At 46.2% G+C, this 22,500-nt stretch overlaps 1 protein-coding gene and 1 long non-coding RNA gene across 3 annotated transcripts in view; one reads left to right on the plus strand and one right to left on the minus strand.

Moving 5' to 3' along the window:
• The window catches only part of dnai1.2 (dynein, axonemal, intermediate chain 1, paralog 2), an 18,635-nt gene extending 4,311 nt beyond the window's left edge, over positions 1–14,324 (plus strand). Inside the window, exons 8-21 of one of the 2 annotated variants that reach the window (XR_003410232.2) lie at positions 7–66; positions 516–644; positions 829–913; positions 1,003–1,120; positions 1,260–1,303; positions 1,393–1,640; positions 2,095–2,184; positions 2,297–2,384; positions 2,527–2,606; positions 4,223–4,371; positions 5,807–5,906; positions 8,681–8,863; positions 13,167–13,332; positions 13,446–14,324. Coding sequence is in view for 1 of the 2 variants with exons in the window: in XM_027004196.2 (XP_026859997.2) it covers positions 7–66; positions 516–644; positions 829–913; positions 1,003–1,120; positions 1,260–1,303; positions 1,393–1,640; positions 2,095–2,184; positions 2,297–2,384; positions 2,527–2,606; positions 4,223–4,371; positions 5,807–5,906; positions 8,681–8,863; positions 13,167–13,271 (1,479 nt within the window). In the remaining variant the exon portion in view is untranslated. Of the gene's footprint in view, positions 1–6; positions 67–515; positions 645–828; positions 914–1,002; positions 1,121–1,259; positions 1,304–1,392; positions 1,641–2,094; positions 2,185–2,296; positions 2,385–2,526; positions 2,607–4,222; positions 4,372–5,806; positions 5,907–8,680; positions 8,864–13,166; positions 13,333–13,399 lie in introns of both variants that reach the window. The other variant, XM_027004196.2, reaches the window with a different exon arrangement.
• The window catches only part of LOC113573733, a 23,234-nt gene extending 1,491 nt beyond the window's left edge, over positions 1–21,743 (minus strand). Inside the window, exon 1 of the long non-coding RNA XR_003410233.2 lies at positions 20,449–21,743. This is a non-coding gene — a long non-coding RNA (uncharacterized LOC113573733). The remainder of the gene's footprint in view (positions 1–20,448) is intronic.
• Between the last annotated feature and the right edge of the window lie 757 nt (positions 21,744–22,500).

Genomic DNA, 22,500 nt, shown 5'->3' on the forward strand with positions numbered 1-22,500 from the left:
CTCCAGGAAAGAGAATGTCAAACTGAACCTCCTCCTCGTGGCAAATTTTCTGCTACAGCTAATCAGGTAAGACAAAAATAAATTTGTGGACCTTTAACGATTAAGGGGATAATATCTTCAGATTCAGATGGATGAAAACTGTATTATCGCAGTAACTAAATTTCAGCTTTTTGACAAAAAATAGGCAGTCTTCAAGTACATTTAACTCTTAATGAGGATTCTTTACATAGTGTCTTTTTTTTTTAATTTGAAATCTTCAGCAACTTGAGTTGAATTTCTGTTACTTGAAGTTCCACAATGTTCCACAAAGTCAGATCTTTCTTCTACCATTCTGATGCGATTACGTCAGACTATACTGCCTGAGCCGCTGTCACTCATGCTGGTTGGCTCCACTGCAGAGCGTCAGCTGATATTCCTTCACCATCTGCATCTGTCCCACTGACCACATGGTGCTCACTTTCATCTGTGCTGAAATAAATGAGCTCACACACAAGCTTGTGTGTATGTGTTTGCAGTGGGAGATCTATGATGCATATGTGGAGGAGCGCCGCAAACAAGAGAAGGTTAAGGAGAAACAGAAGGTCCTCTCCTCTAAAAAGGAAGAGGACAAAGGCAAAAAGAAGCTACAGCTGGTGGAGAATCAGGTGGGCGCGCCGAGCTTTCTGCCATGGTTTGCTCCACACTAATAAAGACCTGCATCCCGAGTCCGTAAACTCTTGAGTAAGATTGTGTCAAGATGATGTCACACCTTAAACAACATAACTAAGGCTGCACTCAAAACGTGCAGTATTATGTGTTTTGTGATTATTTTTTATCCTTATAAATCAGAGTGATGACATTACCAAAGTGGCAAAGGTGGCCAAGATCATTGAGCGCATGGTGACACAGAACACCTTTGATGACATCGCTCAGGGTAATTAATCCTTTGTGGAACTTTAGTGACTGAAACGTTCATGTAAGATTGGCCATAAACTGCTTTTCTCTTTTCCTTGGACATGAAAGATTTTAAGTATTTTGAGGACGCATCAGATGAGTTCAGAGATCAGGAGGGGACACTGCTCCCCTTGTGGAAGTTCCAGCATGACAAAGCCAAGCGCCTGTCGGTGACTGCCCTCTGCTGGTCAGTATGCATGCTACAAGAAATTAAGCAATATTTAAACAACATAGTATTTGCAACCGTTATTTGTAAACATCAGTTGTTAAGATGGCCTTGCAGTATGGTTATTGCAGTAACATGTTGATGTTCTATATATATATAGGAACCAAAAATACAAAGACTTGTTTGCTGTTGGACTTGGCTCATGTAAGTTTACTTCTAGATTTGAGATGACAGCTTGTCATTAGAGATCCCTTACAACCTTCATTTTGATTCCGGTCTGTTCCTGCTCCTAGATGAGTTTACGAGGCAGGGGCAAGGCATGCTTCTGTTCTACTCCCTCAAGAACGCCACCTTCCCGGAGTACATCTTCTCCACCATGTCCGGGGTCATGTGCCTGGACATCCACAAGCAGCTCTCCTACCTGGTGGCGGTGGGCTTTTACGATGGCTGCGTGGCCATCTACAACCTGAAGGAACAGGGGCCACAGCCGGTCTACAGGAGCACAGCCAGGTCGGGCAAGCACACAGATCCCGTGTGGCAGGTAGGGGGCGCTCCACAGGACACACTGGTCACGTTCAGGTTGCTGTTTTAGCCTGGGAGTTGCTGCAGGTGCGTTAAAGGAGAGAGAACACTATAAACATGACAGTTCTGTGATACGCGTGAAGACTGAGAGGTAAATTAAGGCAAATATGATTCAGTAAATCCATTCAGTGGTTAGAAAGGAAATGAAATCTAATCTAGCTGTTGACACTAGATAGAGAAATTGTAGTGTTTTTTATCCTTTGGCCTTGTCTTTTTGTGACCGTAATGGATGAGGCAGTGGGACAGTACCAGTCAGGCTGCAGTGTTAACGATACTAAATTTTACAGCTTAACCTTTGATTGTTGTGAGAAGGCTGTGTTTGGCATGATGCCACAGGTGTGTGCCCATTCATATTAATGCAAGATTCACCGTCATCTCGTGAAGATGAATCTCTTGCTTTGTTCTACCCTCAGGTAAAGTGGCAGAAAGATGACACGGACAACAATCATAATTTCTTTTCAGTTTCCTCTGACGGCCGTGTGGTGTCGTGGACTCTTGTGAAGGTACTTGGGGGAACCCTCAGACTCAGCCTAGATCTGTACCTGAAACCATTTTTGTGTATTTTACGTGCGTTTGCTGCATATGTTTGAATAAAACCAATTATTTTGATTACAGAATGAGCTCATGTTCACAGATATCATTAAGCTTTCTACAGAAGGGCCTGTTTCTGATGGAAAAGAGGGCATGCAGCTTCCTGCCATGGGTAGCTCACTCTATCAGTCCCAAGCACGCTCACACTATTTCACTATTGGTGTTTACCCTCAATGGTATGCCTCTTCATTCTTCTCAGTGCAGTTATATGTGATCATCAGGTTAAAGGCCTTCTTTATTCTATCCCTTCACAGCCTGTGGAACCTCTCTTGATTTCCATAAGCAAATTGACTATCTTTTCCTAGTTGGCACTGAAGAAGGCAAGATTCACAAGGTCAGTTGCCGTTGTCACTGAAGAGTTCAGTTACCTTCCACAGTTTGGCTTCTGGTAATATTTATACTGTTTAAAATGTGTTTGCAGAAAAGGCAATTTACAAACAGAAGTCTCTGGTTGAATTATGATTACATGTGTCCTAGTTCTAGTCTGTATGGTTCTCATTATTACTGTGCTAGGAAACTCATCATGGGCTGCTTGTTTTGTTAGTGAGGTGTGCTTCTGTTGGGTGCTCTCTGTTTTAATAACACTTAACGTCCTCTGAGGGGAAAGGAAGTGTCCTTGTTAGTCCTCTACCGCCGCTCAGCTGAAGTACTACCACCTATCACCAGCCAGCCAGGCAGCCAGGCAGCAGGGGGCGACATGGGCTCACAGCAGCTACTCCTCCCTCTCTCTCTCTCTCTCCTCCACACACTTAGCATGAATGCACTGCAGTAGTACCAGCTCAGGTTTAAACTGACTTATTTTCTGCCAGGGAGATACAGTTGCTTTGAATTGTATCTTTTATGGTTTTTTTCTGGAACATCCTGTTTTGGTTAAATAAGCATGTGCACACATGCACTCTTAGTAACGCTCTCATATTTACAATCACACATTATTTTAAAACACACACCCACCCACATGTGGAACCTAATTAGGGTGAATAACCGTCCTAAACAAATGCGCTGGCATGGCTAAATGTCTTGAGCTGAAGAGGATGCAGTAGGTCTCATCTGTCCCCAGCACACCTTCAGCTCTGCAGGATATCATTGAGAAGTGGTGGCATGCAGCTTTCCACGCTGCTCGCCTTTCGCCAACACAGACAGGATGCAGGATTCAGCTTCTTCATGGCTTCCCACCAGTTCACAGGCTGCAGATTGCAGGCTTGCCACTTCTGTGCTAGCCCCCTGCAGCTGGAATGTGCAGATATGATTTGTGATCTGATGGGATGCTAAGCTTGGAGACACTTGTCGGTCTGCTCAAAGTCAAACCAATTCAGCATTTTAGCATTTTTGAGAAGAGACTGAAGGTGCACAAAGGGCAATAGAACAGCCCCCCCCCCCCACTGGACAAGGACAGTGAAATGCAATAGATGCAATAAATATATGCCGTTTAAAAAAGACAGTCTAGCTGAGATTTTGTTCAGAGCTGTCTAATCCCCCTATCCCAAGAGACATGGGAGGAACTGAGACACTTGCTCACCCTCTGTAAGATGACAAGCAATTCCGGGCCCTGTTACGTCTGCAGATTGATCAATTGATCAGATTCATCATTCAGGCATGCGTCTTCCATGCAAGCTTTCCTGGCCCTTTCCGCCTGCCGCCCTGTGCTTCCTTGCAAATGGTGTAATGCGTCACACTGAACTGTGTTTGCTACTCCTGGTTTCGACTTCTAAGAGATAGCAAGGAAGAGAGGAAAAACCAGAATGCAGTAAGTAAGGAAATGCGTTTGAAAGAAAAAGTGGAAGCAAATTGTGCTTGTGTTGTGCTCCAGTGATTAGTGCAAGCCTGTCCGTGTGCAGTGGCCTCCAAGTAAAACCAACAAGGCACGATTGAGATAGTGGAAATTAAGGTGCGTGCTGTATCTGCATGTCTGTTGGTAAAGCGGTGAAACGGTTCACTCATTTCCATTCACAGTGTTCCAAATCCTACTCCAGCCAGTTCCTGGAGACGTACGTTGCACACAACATGGCAGTCGATGCTGTGAAGTGGAACCACTTCCATCCTAAAGTCTTCATGTCCTGCAGCTCGGATTGGACCGTCAAGATCTGGGACCACACCATCAAGTATGTGCAGCATGTATCAGATAAATGTCACACACAGTCTTATGTCAAGGCACTACAGCAATACTACATGAAGCTTGAACAGAGATCCCACATCTACAATGTTAAAAGACATCTTCAAAGTTAAGTCACCGAGATAAATGCAGGACATTGTTCACAGTTATATCGTCATCGATTAGATCGAAACCATCTGAGCCCTATTATTCTTACTTCAACATCAACAAACTTAAATTTAACAAATTATCCTGCTACTGTTGTAATTAAAATAAACATAATTACCTTGTCAGGGCAGTCATTTGACAAATCAATTAGCCAGTCCCAGGTCTGTCAGAGAGACCCCTGGCTGAGTAATGATTATAATTATTCTGTCATTCTGACAGAGCTCACAATGCTTGGTGTAGTCTTTTTTTTATAATTGTCTGCTGTTGTTTTTAAGGTGTGTTTACCGGGGTTTACCATGCTCACCTGCAGAGGGCACTAGTGCAGTACAGACAGCTTCCAACAGTGTTCAACTCTTTGCCATTTGGCTAAGCATGTTTTACTGGCTTATTTATCTCCTGAAGTATTTATAGGGTCTGTTATATTCATGCTCCTTTTGAGTCACTGAAAGCATGCTAATGGACTCGAGAATTCCAGTATGGATTAGAGTGGAAAGAGACAGCAGCCCTGCCCAGGGCTATAACTCGCTGTCCTCAGCGTGGAGAGTCATTTTGGATTGCTTGCCCTTCACTAGTGAAGTCCAGTCAGTCACTTGTCTGTATGGAGCAGTGCAACAATGCAGACAAAACACTAAATAGTTTTCAGAGACTTGCTTGGTCACCAGAAGAGGGGATGACAGTTTAAGGTTAATGAGGCTGTTTAGAGAATCTGTGCCTGGGTTGTGGCAGACGTGCGGGTCAGGGTGGGCCTGCAGCCTGCGGAAACGCACAAGATAAGACGGAGTATGAGACAGAGAGAGAGAGAGGGGTGCTTTCCAATCTAATCTGTGAGTGTAACGGAAGGCAAGCACGAGAGCAGGATGCATTTTTCATCTGCCTGCTCAGTATGGCGGCAATTCCGCTCCAACAACCGGAGTAATTATGTCCATTGATTTCAGATCTGTGAATGTGTTTTTGTGTGTACACGCATGTGCGCGCGTGCGGTTTAACTAGCACAGTTTTCCCAGTGGTTGCAGGACAGAACATGGAGTGCGTTCTCCATTGTGCTGAGACCCCAGGCAACCCAGTGTGTGTCCGAGAAACCTGCTGCCATCCCAGAACCACTTAGGAACAAAAGCACAGCTTTTGGTTGGCATTCCATGAGTCCCCCTCAAACCAAGAGAACAGAGTGTATTTACATTTAATGCTAATGACATTTAATTGCTGATGGTGCTTTAATGAGGTAAGCGTTTTTTAATAGACAGTTTTAGTACGGTGCATTATGAGGTGTGTTTTCCCAGGAGCCCGGTATTCACCTTTGACTTGAACGCAGCTGTGGGGGATGTGGCCTGGTCACCGTACTCCGCTACCGTGTTTGCCGCTGTCACCACGGACGGAAAGGTAAGCTCAGGCAATTGGAAGGCTCAGAGACCAGCAGCAATCTACCGGCTCAGGCCACTGCAGATTGAAATGACTGCTGCTATGGAATAAAGCTTTGTTAGGTCATACTTTGCTGTGCTATTTTAAAATTCACAATTCTCATAGCCTAGGTAGTAATGAGAGGAGCAATATTGCCACTTTGCCTTGCAGTGAGCATGATATGATTCGAAAGGTAATATGGTAACATTGAGAGTTATGGGTAATTTAATGTGATTAAGCACTCAGACTGCTTTTGAATGCCTTGGTAAATGACAGACCTCATGAAGTACTCACAGCATGAGAACACACACACACATACATACATACATACATACACACACACACACACACACCTTAAGAAGCAAAATAGGTGTTAATGGAACACCACAGCAGCCCGACGATGGGGTTCCACTCCCATCCCATAATACTGCATGACAGCACCTGAACAGCCCACACACACATACACACACCCATCCATGTTTGTGTTATTAAGCTAAAGAGACAGCCCTCAACCTGCCCGACATTAACAATTACTCTCAAAACCTATGCTGTGCTCTAAACACCTGTCCTGGCCATTCATGTCCACTGTACATCCACACCAGTCTGCTGTGGCAAACATCACTCACATTCACTCTTACAGTTAACAGTGATTTCTGCAATGGTGCCCACGTAATAATCGTGCCCTGTGTTGTCTGGCTATCTATTAGGATTCATGAGCTATCAAATGAAAGCTATGTGAGGATGTGTCGTTTTTTTTTTTAATTATTATTATTGTTTTTTTTGACAGTTTCAGGCATTATTACAAGGATGCCAGCTGTCCTAAGTTATTTTCGGCTTCTCCGTTCTGTTAGATATGAGTGTATCATGGAACTGTTCTTGGCTTTTGGGTCTTGCTTAGTGCCAGTGTGTGAGTGAGTGCCAGTGTGTTATGTTTGTGTGAGTGAGTGCCAGTGTGTTATGTTTGTGTGTGTGTGTGTCTGTGTGTGTTATGTTTTGTGTGTGTGTGTGTGTGTGTGTGTGTGTGTGTGTGTGTGTGTGTGTGTGTGTGTGTGTGTGTGTGTGTGTGGTGGATGCCAGTGTCTCAGTAAAGCTGGCGCCCATTCAGTGCTCCGCTTGCAAACTTGGTCACGGCAAATGCGCCTTCGCTCACCAGCTGGACGCCACAGTAATTTGACCCTCTCACAGCTGGCATCCTTGCCATGACCTTGCTACAGCGCCGTGATTTCCGTGTGACGCCTTTGCGCGAAGCAGACGGATTCGATCAGAACAGAGATTCAGACCCTCGGCTGCCTGACGACTGCATCACAGAGCCACGCTGTCGGACCACATGCGAATGCGTGCGTGCGCTGTCAGTGGTCCTCCCACAGCTACAGATGGCTCCTGTAGCCCTGACGCGGGCGTGCACATGTGTTTCCGCACCCCAGCCTCGGCTGCTTGGAACAGGGCCGGCCGCGTGCCTGCTCCATGCTCCCTGCCTCAGCGTGACCTGCGCGGGCTGGCAGATATTTCCCAGTGGCAAGTCTGCAACCTCTCACCCCTCCTCTTGCCCGCTATTCCCTACAAATCAGCTCGTCTCCGCTGTGCTCCTAGCCTGCTGGGATGGGCAGCCTCGCACGCCAAGGACAATGAAGAATGATGAGCTCTGTAATCAGTCAGATTTCCGTCTCTTCTCCTCTCTCTCTTTTTTCATCTTCCTCTCTCCTTCTCCTTCGCCCCCTCCCCTCCTCTTCTTCACCTATCCCTCTCTCTTCTGTAATTTGGATGTGATTGGGTTGTATTTGTCAGACAGGATGTAGGGAAGGACAATGATGTCCCTATGCTCCCACGCTCCCTCCGGCTCCTCGAGCCTTATCCTTCTCTCTGTGAGGTCAATCCCTCGTCCATGTGTATTGCCCCAGGCAGGGCGACGTGTCTAGCTGAAGATCGAAAGCGTAATACACATGGGGATATTGCTGCGAGACACTTCAGAGCGAAGGCAGACTGCATTATTTGATTCTGAGGCAGAGCTTGTTGTCTCTAGTGGGTGTGCTTGCATGTCAGAGAGACAGGTAAGGTCGTGAGATGGTCTAGCTGCTGTTCTGTCTGAGGCCATTATGTAGTAGTCTCAGAAATCCAGAATGTCTGTCACCCCTGTCTGACTTGAATGTAATTCTAAGCTTGACGCTTCTGGTCTGGGAAGAACTCTGCCTCTGAAACTCTATATGTGAGCACTGATTGGAAATAAGCTTATCTGACCAAGTTTCACATACTACATAGATGCATAGATGTCATTAAGATGGCATCTTAGTGTGTGCAATGCCTGGTTTACATTTCGCTAGGGTATGTTTACAGTGTGTACTGAACTGCTCACTTTAGCCTGTCTAATTTAGTGTTTCTGTCAGTGAAACTACTCACTCTGATGAAGAGGCACACAATGCTAGAGTATTGCCATCGTCTGTTAAGTCTAATGCTAATAATATTGTCTTCTCTTCTATCCTCCCCACTCATTCTCACACACCCACAGATAATACATCCACAGCAGGTCACTGATGCTGGCTACAGGAGCCAAACCAAGAACAGACAACAGTATTTCAGTCGTTTCTGAGACCTCCCACACATTTGAAGTGTTCATTTAAAAGCGTGGGGCATTCCTTGGAAAATAAATAAATAAATAAATAAATAAATGAAATAAAAAGAAGAAGAAAAAAAGTGGTATTTGAAGAATCCAACAATCCATGCCACCTCTCTTTCTCTGTCTGCCATACACTAACACACAGGTCCATGTGTTTGACCTCCACATCAACAAATACGAAGCTATTTGCCAGCAGGCGGTGGTGGCAAAGAAGACCAAGCTAACTCACATCGAGTTTAACCCTGCATATCCCATCATCATCGTGGGTGACGACCGGGGATACGTCACCAGCCTGAAGCTCTCTCCCAACCTCCGCAAGAAGCCCAAGGTAAGGATGGCCTGTCTGCACTCCCCTCGCCTGACACACACACGTGGGCTCCTGTGTGCTAGCCTCAAGCCCTAACTCATGCACTTTCTGGCCCAATCTATGATTCACTTTCTGGCTCGTAGAGTTTTTTTACCCCACAAGCTTTTTAATTGGCTTCATTTTTTTAGCATTGTGAAGCCAAGGCCAACTTTTGAAGCTGATATAGATGTGAATTCCCTTCAGGTTTGACCATACTAACTAACTCTCTGTGATTAAGGGAGCCACCATTGTCGTGCCCTGCTTGTGGAGTCTATAGCCAACGTTTGTTTGCCAAGGGACCAAGCCAAATAAACCATGAAATTAAATCAATCTGTTACTATTGTTGGGACAAATGTTTCTTAGGGTAGCAGAAAACCAGACGTGATTGAATTTTTATTGTCTTCTTCTGCGCAAGTGTGGAGTCGAGTGGTGATCAGAGTTTTAGCTTTAAGGCAAGTTGAACTGCTAGAAGGGATACATGTAGCTGGCTGCACCAGACGATTCTTCATGTACTTTTAGTTTAGATTTCTGACAATTGTTCCTGTATCGTTATAGTTTAGATTTCAGTGTACGTACATTTTTGTTTTAGTTCAGACTTCTGCATGCTGTTTTATGTTCTGATCGGCTACATGTGACAGTGGAGTGAAAACTTAGTCTGCCTCCACTGACCTTTTCACAACAACAGTCTGAGGCATGTTTTCCTGTGCCGTGGCCTTTCTGAGTCTCTTATTTCAGCCACTGTCTCTTACCTCTCCATTTATCTATCCCCCATCGCTCCACTCATTCGCGCCATAATCGCGCTGGTCCCCTTTATTTTAATCCCCACTAACAAGCCTCCTGTTCTCTCCGCATACATTTCCTTGCATTATTCATTGCAGTGATTGCATTTTTCCTTTTGTCTGGGAAGATGAATACAGTGACTGATTATGTGCAGTGGACTTGGCAAGCACCCTGCACTGAGCAGGATAAATAACAGAGCCACACAGACTGAGGTGTTCTCTGCAGATAATGATAATCTCTAAGCTTCCTCTCTGTCTCTGTCTCTCGCACGCTCTCTCTCTCTCATTCCCCAGACTCATTCTCTTTGCCGCCTTAGAGACAAGCTGCCATCGGGGCGATTGCCAAACTGAAAAAAATATGCTCAATGTTTGGCTTTGTTATTGCAACCCCCCCCCCCCCCCCCCCCGAAAAAAACAAACAATCTCGGAGGACCTCTCTAGTCTGGGTTACTATTTAGGTGTTTGTACATTTCTCGTACACCCTGGGTAAGGATGGCAATTTTGTTGGGTTTATGGGAAATGTCACAGGCCAAGGTGATGTCATGTCCACTTAGACGTGTGATTAGTGAGGAGCTGTGGTTATAGTCTGCCCACTGGAGCCAGCAGTCAACTGGAAGGAGACCAATGTGTTTTCATTAAGCTTGATGGGTCAAAAGCTTGTTTTTTTTTTTTTCTCTCTCTCTCTCTCTCTCTCTCTCTCTCTCTCTCTCGCTCATATTAATCGTATAGCTTTGGGTTTGTGCTGTCTGCTGCATTGGCTCTGGCCTAAACAGCTCGGGGGGGGGGGGGGGGGGGGGGGTCGTCTTTTTACAAGTTTGATAAAGCTTGACCTTTGCATTTCTCCAGCCATTTTAAGGTGTATTGCTCAATGCTGGCTAGGCTTTGCTGTGTGCGCGTTTTAGTTCAGGGTTTTAAAACACAGTCCCTCTGCTGCGCACGGGTGGAAGTGATGACCGTGAGGGACGACAGCAGGCTCTGAACCGGCCGTGACCACTGCAGCAGTGCGGAATGCAGCCCCTCCCCCCCCCGCCCGCACGGCTCTGAAGTCTACTGCTCCATCCCCATGCCCTAAAGCAAGCCTGTATTGTCATATTCCTGCTCACCATCCTGGAAGCACAAGTACCAAACTCATAAGCTTGCATCCAGACTGCAAATGAATGACTGAATTAATTCACGAAGTTACTTAACGAAGTCACCTCTCAAGGAATCCACGGACACTTTACAATTAACACAGAAACAAAACAATCTGGAATACCGAAAATGACAGGCTTGTTGTAGGATAGCAGTACTTTACATCATTTACACAGGGTAGAGGCCTGGAAACAGCCTAATGAACTGCACTATGAAGCTGCGTGGACTGGATTATATGATATTGCACAGTTGGGAAGCTGTAGACTGCACATTTACTCCTGTGGTCGCTCTGTGGTCAGGTGACCACAGGGGCCTGCAATTGACTATCTTACTGGCTGCACATATAGATTGACACCACCAGCTATGGGATTGTAATTACTGCAGTTTGTTTGCACATTCCATCACAGCCCTGCCAGTTGTCTCCCAGCCTTATCCTTCGCTTAAATATCTGAGCGATCGAGGTGTATTTTAACTGGATGCTGAGCACAGTAGTAACGAAGAGCTTGAAAGATCAAAGGAGCTACTGAACGACACTCTGAGGCCCCCCAAAAAGTCAGTAGTCTTCACACGGCTTACATAATAACTCCCCATTGATTAACAATCACTAGCTCAAACCCAGGTTCTGCATGGCTTTTGATGTGCCATGTGACATTCCCACCCAATCTGCAGAGCTTTTGTTATATAAGACGGCGATTTAGAAACTACAGAGAGAGTGATCGCAGGCTGTTAGTCCTGGTCCACAGATTGCAATCCACTTTGCCAAACAAAGCCTCTATATAAAGCACACATGGCATTTTACAAAGTAGATATAATCTAAATGTCCATCAGAATCAAAACCAAGTTCGATTTAGCGGTGGCATAATGAAGGTGTGGTACCTGCACTGCAAGCGTGGGTTTCGGATTTCCATCAGCTCCTTTAACCAGCCGTGCCCACTTTCAAAAATGCAAATTTAATCGATCCTTTAACAGTCTGCTCAAAACACCCTAAAGCCCATGACAGAACTACCGTGTTACAAAAGCGAGTAACTCAGCAGTACAGAGAGAAGCAATACTGCAGTGGTGAGTACTGTGGGTGTGTTTTGGGGAGTAAGGGATAGCCTGTGTGCTGTCCTCTCTACACAGCGTTTATTTACTCACCTGGACATACCAGCCATACCAGTGGGCATTCAATGCAGTGCACAGCTACACAGTCTCACCAGTTATAAAGTCAACTCTCCCGAGGGATTCTGTTTATATTTAAGGAGGGAAACTCATTTGCACTCCTGGCTTTCAGGTCACGGCATGACAGATTTTTTCTGGTGTCTAATTGGTGCTCTTGAACATAAAGGTAGTTAAGAGTCCTGGTTTGGATTCTGTGGTAGAAATTGTCCGGTGGTTTGTTATAAATATTTCAGCAACACACCTTCATGTATATACACAACACTAAGTGAGGAGGTGCGTCGTGAGGAAAGGACAGTGAGCCTTGTACTTAGTTCCTGACAGACATGGCCCCACTTTGAGAGCAGGTCTGCCTCTTTGACTGAAGTAGGGTTTCTCTCTCCATTTTGCTTCCCTTTGCTCACTCTGTGATTATAATTCTGATGATTTCTATGTATAGCTGTAACCTTGAGCTACATTTTTACCAAGGCTTTAAAGGAGCATCTGCCTTGAAGTCTCTGTGGATTTGTGCTCGTTTCTCTCACACGTTCCTCTTGTGCACACTGCATGCCGCCTTATCCTCTCAGCTGCTGACCAAGCAAACCACTAGTGCTACATTTTAAATGAGCTGCAATATAGTGAACGAGATGGAAGCTTACGCAATGGTTTAGTTTCCTTGGGCTTTCTTTTGCCTGGCAGTCAGCAAATATTGGGAGGTAGTGTGGAGTTGAACAACTCTGGGAATGAAACAGGGATTTATTTGCCGTTTTCTACCGAGCTGTTCCTCAGGGTGTCTTGTTAAGTTCATTACTGCGTCTTTGAGGTCAGTAACCATAGTGATGATCTTTGATAAGGAGTGCAGCCTATTCAGTGTCCTCCCCCAAGGAAATGTGTCTAAATAAACGTCTTCGACAAATGCCAGCCTTGAGAAGAATCACTTGTTTGTGATGGCAATACTATGTCTGTGTGCCAGTGCCGTTTTGCTGTGTCATGTAACAGGATAAGTGGAAATCTCTCTTTTCTTGGTCCCCACCACTTAGATTAGGAACAAAACATTTGTACAGTCATATTTAGCACTTTGGAAAAACAATATTAGATCACCTACTTCACTTCAAATCGTTGACTCATCGCTCTCTCTCTCTCTCTCTCTCTCTCTCTCTCGCTCTCTCTCTCTCTCTGTCTCTCTCTCTCTCGCTCTCTCTCTCTCTCTCTGTCTCTCTCTCTGTCTCTCTCTGTAGGAGAAAAAGGGTCAGGAGTTGCCAAAGGGCCCAGAGGTGGAGGTTGCTAAGATGGAGAAACTGTTAAGTTTGCTGAGGGAACCTGAGACTGTTCCACAGGACTAAGACCTTCCAAGTCCTCCAGCCCTCTGTAACTTCACAGTGATCCTTGATTACAGCAAAACACGTATATGAACCAAACGCATCTATTTATATAGTTTATATATTCCACCCTCATTTTATTCTCTTCACAGACATGCGTTCTTTTATCTTTGTGCCACGAACTGCCACGGTTTGTAGATCCACGCAACAAGGTATCTGCAGTGAAGACTTCTTTGAGAATTGAAGAAGAGATTTCAAAGACAATTTCTGTCTTCGGAAATATTTATTAAAGTCAATCATCACTTTTAAACCACTGGTTCATTTCCTGACTGATATGCTGTGGATAAGATGCAAATGAGATGAGAAGAAGATATTTGTTTACGGGTTCCTCAGGCTCTTTGAATAAGCAAGCAATGACAGAAGGGAAAGAAATCCCCCCCAAACACTCATTTGATATTAAAATGCATCATTCACACACAAACACTACAAGGGCAGCACCCATTCAAGACCCAACTGCATGTTTCATTATTAGCACAGTATTGATTGCTAGTTGGTTCGCTGCAGGTTTGCAGCCCTAGAAAAGTGTGGGTTGATTGCAGCTCTGGCAGACATGACTGGACCCTAGTGAAGAGCACAACGAGAGTCTCTTTACTTTTATATAAACCACTCAGCAGAGTGCTACTGTACCAAAGAGCTCAGACATCAGAGACTAGCCCACTCCAGGCTGCCCATGCTGAGCCTGCATGCTCTTCAGGGTTTTAAGTGTCTCACTTGGAGCCCCAGCTGCAAGAGCCTCCGTCACAGAAAGACGTCTCATTTTCTCTGAGCCCGGATGATCTCCTGGGGGAAGTGAGGATACCGATGGGATGTGGAGATCATTACATACAGTGCAGTGGTGAACAGTCCCCACCGCCAACCTTCGCTTCTCTCATATGGAGTTCCAGCATGTCAAATTTCAAGCTGACCACTTTGTTCAGGCCCACTACGCCAGACCCATTCCATTTCTGCAGCTAACGATCCCCAGGACCACAACCCCCAGGACATCTTGTTCGGCTTCCGGGTTGCCTGCCGACGCTCAGGTGGTCAGGAGGTACTTCTGTTCGTTTTTCTCCAGGGCTGTCCCTGGTGTGAGCACTGGCACCCTCTCCTGGCTGGAGGGCACCTTGCAGGCCTTGTAGAGGATGAGGAACAGCACGAGAATGAGAAGAGCCACCAGTACATTGCAGACTACAGCGACCACTGCTGCAGTGGACAGCCCTAGGCTGGGGTCGCCAGCCTCCATGGCCAAAGTGATGCTGTAGGGGTGTGGCTGACGAGCGGTCAGCTCTCGTAAATGAGCTGCAGGCCTGGGAGCCAGGGCAAGAGCCACTGCTCTGATCTGAGGTCTGCGTGTGAGAGGCAGAGCACGCTGCAGGTCAGAGCACCATCTTAGGAGGCGAGCGTTACAGTGAGCGGAGCTGCCACGCTCCTCTGCCATCCAACGCTGTCGTCGGAGCCCTCCACCCTTCTCTGCACATGTTCTCCTGAACTACTTCTTCGACAATAAGGTGTCCTAGTTTTCTCCTGTCAGAGCTGTATGTGTGCTTCACTTTTGTGATGTATAACAATCAGGAACACGTTGTTAAAGGAATTCTTGAAATCTTGATGCTAATGCTATTGGATACTGATCCAAGGATACAAGGCCACCTTGTTCACTGCAGTTATCCCTCCCCCACCCTCCCTGGGCTAAATCTCCTGTTTCAGGCCACTGTCTGCATGGCATTGGTGGTCCACATTTACACCATGTATAGGCTGATCTTCCTTTGTAAGATCCTCCAAGTGTCCTCACGATCTTCCTGAAAAAAGAATTAAGAAGACTTACACAGAGTATAGCAAGCACAAATTGCAAAGTTAGCTAGGTGAAGAAGAAAAAAATCTACACCCACATCTGAGAGTCACCGATCAATAAGTGCGATTTTCTTTATGTAGCAAACCCAAATCTCCCCAACTCTGAGGTAGCGAGAAAGAGGGAGCATGCTGTTGAAACATCTCTCCCTCTCTCTCTCTCTGTGGTCCTCTGCTGTGCTCACTCAAGCGTTTAGGTGCTCAGCCTGCTGCCTGCCTCTCTCTGCATCTCCCATCTGCCTTAACGTCTTACACGCACACGCAAGCCGCCATATGCTCAAGCTTCGCGTGTTGCAAGTGCTTGACACCAAATATTTTTTTTCCAGTTGCAATAAACAAATGATCATGCATGCAAAAAACTGCTTCAAAAGACCGATGGGCTTGTGAGTGCTGAGGGAATCACCGCTGCCATCAATTTACTCAGACCGCAGTACTGAAAAGACACTTCAAAATGCCCGTCAGGAGCAGGCTGGCGTGGTGGCAAAGCAGCCCATTTGTGCATCAGAGCTGTTGCTGGAACAGGGAGGCCCACAGCACAAAGGGCAGCCGCAGGCCGGGGAGTGAGTGGTGTATCTCTGAAGAAGAGCTCCACCTCCTCACACTACTCCGTATTTATATGAAGTGCGTACACACGTGCAAACACACACACATAGAGAGAGAGAGAGCTGCATGAATAATTCACTCTAGCGCACGCTGGACACTCACTTGAGTTAATGGGGTCCCAATCACTCAGTTGTTTTGTGTGTGTGTCCGTGTATTGTGCATTCTGTTGTGTTCTATCTTCTGTTTCTGACTCATATCCTTTATCTGATTTATCTTGTACTAAAATCACTTCAATGACAATCTGCTGTAGTTGGTAAAAAAAAAACCACACACATAGTGAACCCATGAATGCTAATTTGCATAAAAACACAACACCTCTCTCTCTCTCTCTCTCTCTCTCTCTCTCACACACACACACACACACACACACACATTCAGCCAGCTTGGTTCAAGCGAAGCTCTGAAGGCACCCTGCACTTTGCAAAGCGCAGTCTCTCCTGCATGCCTCAGTGCCCGGATCACAAATGGAAGACAATCTAAAAGAGGAGGGAGTGGAGATTAGAGCAGGCTCACGCCAGCCCGCTCCACCTAGATTAAATCCGCCCCCGTCTGGGGAGACTGGGAATCCAAATAATAGAGACAGCTCCCCTCGCAGTGAGGAAATGTATGTGTGTGTGTGTGTGTCTGTGTGTTGGTACGGATGTTATCACAAAAGCCGCAGCATCCCTGCCACGTAAAGTCTCGTAGCGACACAAAGAGGAAAAGCGGATTCCAAACAACGCGTTCGCACGGGTGGCCATGGCTACGTCACTAAACTCTTTCAAGGAGCTGGAATGTTGAATTAACCGGCCACGAAGGATGTTTTGTGTGGCCGGACAACCTTCCTTTAGGTCCACAACTCAGTGGCGCTCAGTGAAGGGGCCACTGCGATGGGCACAAGGAGGACCAAGCGTGGCCCATTTCACTGGCTGTGCGGTTAACACTGCTGGCACCCAGGCACGGGTGGGATGATGGAGGAGGTGGGGAAAGGGGAGAGAGGGTCAAGCTGTCAGATGTGAACAGGACACACTGTGTAATTATACACGCTCTATGAGGAAGTCAGCATGGCAGCCCGAGCTGTGTTTTACAAAAGCATCTGTCAGCAACGCACAATGACTCTTCTGTGCTCTCCCTCTCTTTGCATGAGGACAGGCAGGCGGCGTATTATGGCGCAGACAGCAGAGGTGAGAATAGCAGCCGTGCTATTCTGGGTCGGGAGCCTGGCTTTGCATGCTACCACTGCACGGTCCTAAACCAAGTTCATTTTGGATCTGGTGGGCGGCTCCCTCAATAACAACTCAAACGTCCCAAAGGCCACACTGCCTGGCCTAGCTGTCTGCTCTGCTGATAAAACCCCCCAGCCTGCTTCAAGCCACAGTTCGGAACGTTCGGAAAATTGCCGCCTATCGTATGTCGAAGGATGTGTCACTGAGATCACAGGAAATTAAATGCATGGAGCAAGACTACTCAACACGTGTTAACTCCACGGTCTCTCTTCTCTCGCTTACTGACACACACATCAAAATATTCCATTGCCAATTTACACTCATGTGTGGAATGGGATGTTATATCCCCAGTGTTCAAGTGGGAAATGTGTGCACACACTCACACACAGATCACATGCCCAGAATTCAAGCAGTTCTACGTCTAAAATAACCCAAGCTGACCTTGTGTGTGTGTGTGTTATTCATATTCATATATATATATAAAGCACTTTGCAGTCACACATTGCAGCTGATGAGTATGTGTGTGGCTTATCTCTGCCAGGTACGGTATTTCCCACCATAAACACACTTTACTTTCCATAAAATGTCGTGGTGAATTAGAATGAATGTTTCCACTCTATGTGGGAAGCTCTCTCTCTCACACACACATACACACACACAAACAAAGGCATGCTTGCTCTCTCTCTCATGCATACACGCACGCACGCACGCACACACACACACACACACACACACACACACACACACACACACACACACAGCTTGCCACCCAGAATGCCAGCTCTGCTGAGTCTAAAATGGTAATTACCAAGGCAATCCTGTTAGGACTAAACCATTTCCTTTGCATTGATTCATGAGAAAAACACTGTGCTAAAAATAAGTAAATAAAATATCTAAATAAAATCGACTTGCAGAGTTTGATTATTTCATTATTTATTGAAAAGGACTGATTTTGATGGTGTTCTATTTGTTGCAATGCGTATGGCAAATGCTAATATGGTTCTGATTGTGATGCAATCCCTTCATTTTCAGCAGGCTTCGCTTGCTCCTTGGCAAATGACCAAGGCCACTGTAAATCCCACAGGCATTTGTGATTATTTCAGACAGAAATATTGCCTTCAAATTTTGGATTATGGTCTACAAAAAAACAAAAACAAACACCACCACATGTTGCAAATTGCCTGCAGCGTGACCTGCTGGTGTATGAGCAGCTGTGTGCTGTCAGAGGGAATCCAATTATTTCCAAACAAACACAGATTGCTATCTTCTTGGTGACTTTGACTTCTGTGACGATATTCTTGGATCTTGGACTGAATCACTCATTACTGAATTCTTTCCTTATTACCTCTGCTTTTGGAAAAAAAAGAAGGGAAGAAAGGCCTCTGTGGGATGTAGGAGTTCCCCGTCTTCCAACGAAAGGGCGGCGGGGGGGGGGGGGGGGGGGGGGGGGGGGGGTTCTAGCGAATTCAATGCCACGTAAATAGTTACTTGTAGCAATTCATATAATGAATATTGTAATGTGAATTAGAAAGAGAGAGCGAGGAACGGGCCCTCGCGTGCATGCAGTGACATATTCTCGCGCCCAGCTAAGAGCCTTGAAGTCTAGCAAAGTAAAACAAACCTATGAATGATTACACAAGACAAAAGTACACCAAACACCAAAGCTGCACCTGTGCAAAGAGACCGTACAACGTGCCAGGGCCTTCCAGAGCAGCCAGGTGTCCATTCAAGGTGCTTTTCAGAGACCAGCTGGCAACTCTCTCCAGCTATCTGAAGCCATTCACTTTAGCTATGGAGAGAGCCAGTTCACAGCTGGATACATCCAATTGCCATGGTGTGACTGGCTGGCGGGCCGGCCAGCCATCCATCTGAGATGATTCTTAGAGCGTGAGTAACATTGAGCTGGGCCTGCTCCTTTACATTACTACCTATCAGACACAGGCCTCCAGGTGGATACTGGACAGAGCAGTCGCTCAAGGACAATATGACTGGGAAGCATTTCTGTAAAGATCATAACAATTAGCATCAGTCCTGTATCCCTTCTACCAGAAGCAATGAAAGGCAGTAATAGTAGGAGTAAGGCTGCATTACAGTCATCAGGGAGACTATTACAATCAGTGCCTGTGCCCTGGCATTTAGAGAGAGAGAGAGAGAGAGAGAGAGAGAGAGAGAGAGAGAGAGAGAGAGAGAGAGAGAGAGAGAGAGAGAGAGAATGTGACTACATTCCCTTATGACTTCATTATAAAGGGGAGACTTAAAATGTACATGTCAAAATACATCAGTATTTCCATCAACAGACCAAACTCTAACCGGCTGCAAATTCAGTGGTGCAAACTGCCCTAGTCCCTAGCCAGCAGCACCGCCTGAGGGCTGTGAGGAGTCAGCCGATGAAAGTCATGACTCCGTCCAACAGCGCGATAGTGTTTTAGCAGAGTACATGTGCGAGCAGTATTCCCAATGCGGATCGGAGCCTGGGGGACTGGTCACACCCCTCTACCTAAGATAATGAATATTGATCACAGCGATCACCGTGTCCCGCCGTTTCCAAACATCATTCATAAAACGTCGGGCACTCCAAACACACTGCGCATACATTCACACCGCACATTTGCGCATCGCAAGCGAGTTACCATAACTAAAATAATAACAACATTTATTAACAGAAAGAAATAACAAAATTAATAACACGAACGATAAAATACTTGTGTCTTCCCATTTTTTTCCGCCATTGACAGTTCGAGACTAGGCGCACTGGAGGAAATGTTTAATTAGCCCAGAAGAGCCCCCGCATATGTTCTCCCGGTTGGAGCCTTTAGAGTTAACGTTACTCGAGAAGGGACGTTTTTTATGGGTGTAATCTGGCAGCTTTTTAACACCCATGTTTCTGTTCTTACCGAAACTATTTATGATGTTAACGCTTGGGAAGCGCTTGCAAAAACATCATGGTCTGCACGGTCTACGTGCAGTTTTAAGGTTAAATAAACACATAAAAAGAAGAAAACGCGTTTTACGCAGCCACCGTGAGAATGAGCGCCTTCGGCTTTTCGCGGCAACTTTGAAGACCGATAAGGTGTTCTGTTCTGATCATGAAAACCCGGCGGAGATAATTTGGCTGGGCTGTTACTTCCAAATGAAATCATGCGTCCTCCAAGCACCAGGTCTGCATGTCTCCGACCTACCGCAACGGGATATTCCGACCAGCAACCCAACGGCAACAAACAACTGAGGTGGAGTCTTATTCACAAGCATTTAAACGAATGGAGACTTCAAATACGACCTTAAAGATGGTAAAAGCAAAGCACCCTGCTTGCGCTTTGTGCATATTCACGCCGAACCGTCGGAGAGCTCCGGTGGTTAAAGGCAACAATGATGCAACCCCAAACGCAAGTACGATACGGGGCTCACATGAGAAGAAGACGAGTCATATTAGACTAAATATCTCTATGCTCATTCGATGGCGTTGGAATTCATCACCTAAAGCGTCCGCGGTGAACAAAAAAGTGAAATACCTGGAGACTCCGACGCGATGTTTGAAGGAAACCGCAGAGAAGCATGAACACCTGTACCAGTCTGATTCTGTACCGGTCTGATTCCTGTACCAATGTGGTTCCTGTACCAGTCTGATTCGCTGTAGCGCGACCGTCGCCTCACGGGCAGCGGGGAACGGCAACGCGCGAGCACCGCGCCGACTCCACGCGAATGCCGGACTCCGCGGAATCCCTGAAGCGCGTGCTGCGCGCGGGCGAAGGGAGGGCGCACATGCGTCGTTTGCGGCGGCGAGGACCGGGGTGCGGAAAAAACCGGCGCTCACAGCGCGCTAAGCGGCCACTCTAACCGGCGCGCTGTAACGCGCATCTTTTTGCGGCAAAGTTAAGACATTTTGCCCCGGTGCGTTAAAATCAGCGCGGATGAAATTAACCACGACCAGAAGAGTGCCGTGTAGTCCCGGATCAATGGTCGGTGAAAGTATGGGCCTTTGGAAAACAGCAGCGCCACTTTTGGATAGGTTTCGACTCGTTGCGCACCTTGAGAATAGCACGTTTGGGCTACGGCTTTGCTTTCCTCACGCAAAGCAGCACACCAGACTCGCATGTAGCAGAAATGAACGTTGGGAAGCTATGCAGCAGTAACAAAGACCTGTTTAATAAATGGCGTGCTATCATATTCATGAGGCTAAGACTCTAATGGAGTAGCTCCGTTAGGCCTATTCGCACTGATTTGGATGGGAAGCGAACCATTAAGATGCAAATGACAATCCCCAATGGTCATCTAGCGACAGCACTTTAAATTTATGCGCTTCTAGGTGCGAAACTGAGGCAGACGCGGACTCGGAGAGAGAGAGTGCGTAACCGGCAGCTTTAATCGCGCTCAGGAACACCAAACGAGGGTCAAAGGCTGTCATATAAAGAATCATAGACGCTGTCATCAGTTTGCTGTTCATTCTCTCACCAGTGAAGTTGACTTGGCAGATTATGCACGAAATGAAGAATTACTGCGTCTGCTACCGAGTGAGATTGTACCGAAATGACCCATTGTTCATGAACATCTCTGCTGGTCTACTTGGGATGGTCTGATCGTTCAGTCGCTGGGGTTAAGTGACTCCTTTTCCTGCTCGGTGCTACACCTTTAATGTCTTTGTCGTCCTTGCGCACAGGTATCTACTGAATTCTACTATTTAAGGTAAAACCACCGTATGGCGTGTGCCTTACAAACTGGTGCAACAACCCTTCAGAAGCATCCAGGCCACCGAACCGTGTTCATTTTCACATGCTGTGACGGATGGCTTAGCTATGGATAGAAATAATATCACAGAGCCTGCCTCTGCTATGATGTACAAGCCGAACACAAGAAACCGGTTGCTTATGACACACAGGCTGTGTGTGCCCACACAGTCGAGCCTCTCATCGGATGTGCAAATCAACCCGCAACTGGCCCCGTCAGGAAAGTGGCCCATCAGGTCTGTCACAGGACTTTCCATTCGTTGAGCAATAGCTGCTCCTCTTCACCAATGAGAAGATGCATCCACAATTTCATGCGTACGCCACCAAGTGCAATTAGGCAGGTTTAAATGCCCAGAGCGAGCAAGGGATATGTAACGATGTTCAAAGCCACACAGCAGTGACGAGGATTTTGGTAATATGGCTCCGCCTAGTGGTAATGGCAGGCATTTACATCATTTATTATTCTTCTTTATTATTGCGCTGTGGATATTTAATGCAGACCATTAAATTTTCGTTTGATTTTCCAATATAACTAAAGGTCTTAAAAATAAGTAGGATCACATTTAATTTTAGAGTAATGGACTGAAATTGGAGTTTAAACATAGGGGGTATCGAAGTTTGGATTTCTTGAATGCCAACCAATTATAAGAAAAATACCCATTTGAAATAACCGCAATCAATAGCTGGATTAATCGCAACGTTTACACTAGACGTTTAGTTTTTTTTTTATTTTACAAATATTCACCATTACCTACAAGTTGCATTGTACTACCACAAGGTGGTGCTTTGTATAGGACTCCGGCGAGGCTTACGTTGTATTTACAGTGACTGCATTACAAT

This window comes from Electrophorus electricus, chromosome 6 (assembly GCF_013358815.1).
Source record: "Electrophorus electricus isolate fEleEle1 chromosome 6, fEleEle1.pri, whole genome shotgun sequence".
Classification (NCBI taxonomy): domain Eukaryota; kingdom Metazoa; phylum Chordata; class Actinopteri; order Gymnotiformes; family Gymnotidae; genus Electrophorus; species Electrophorus electricus.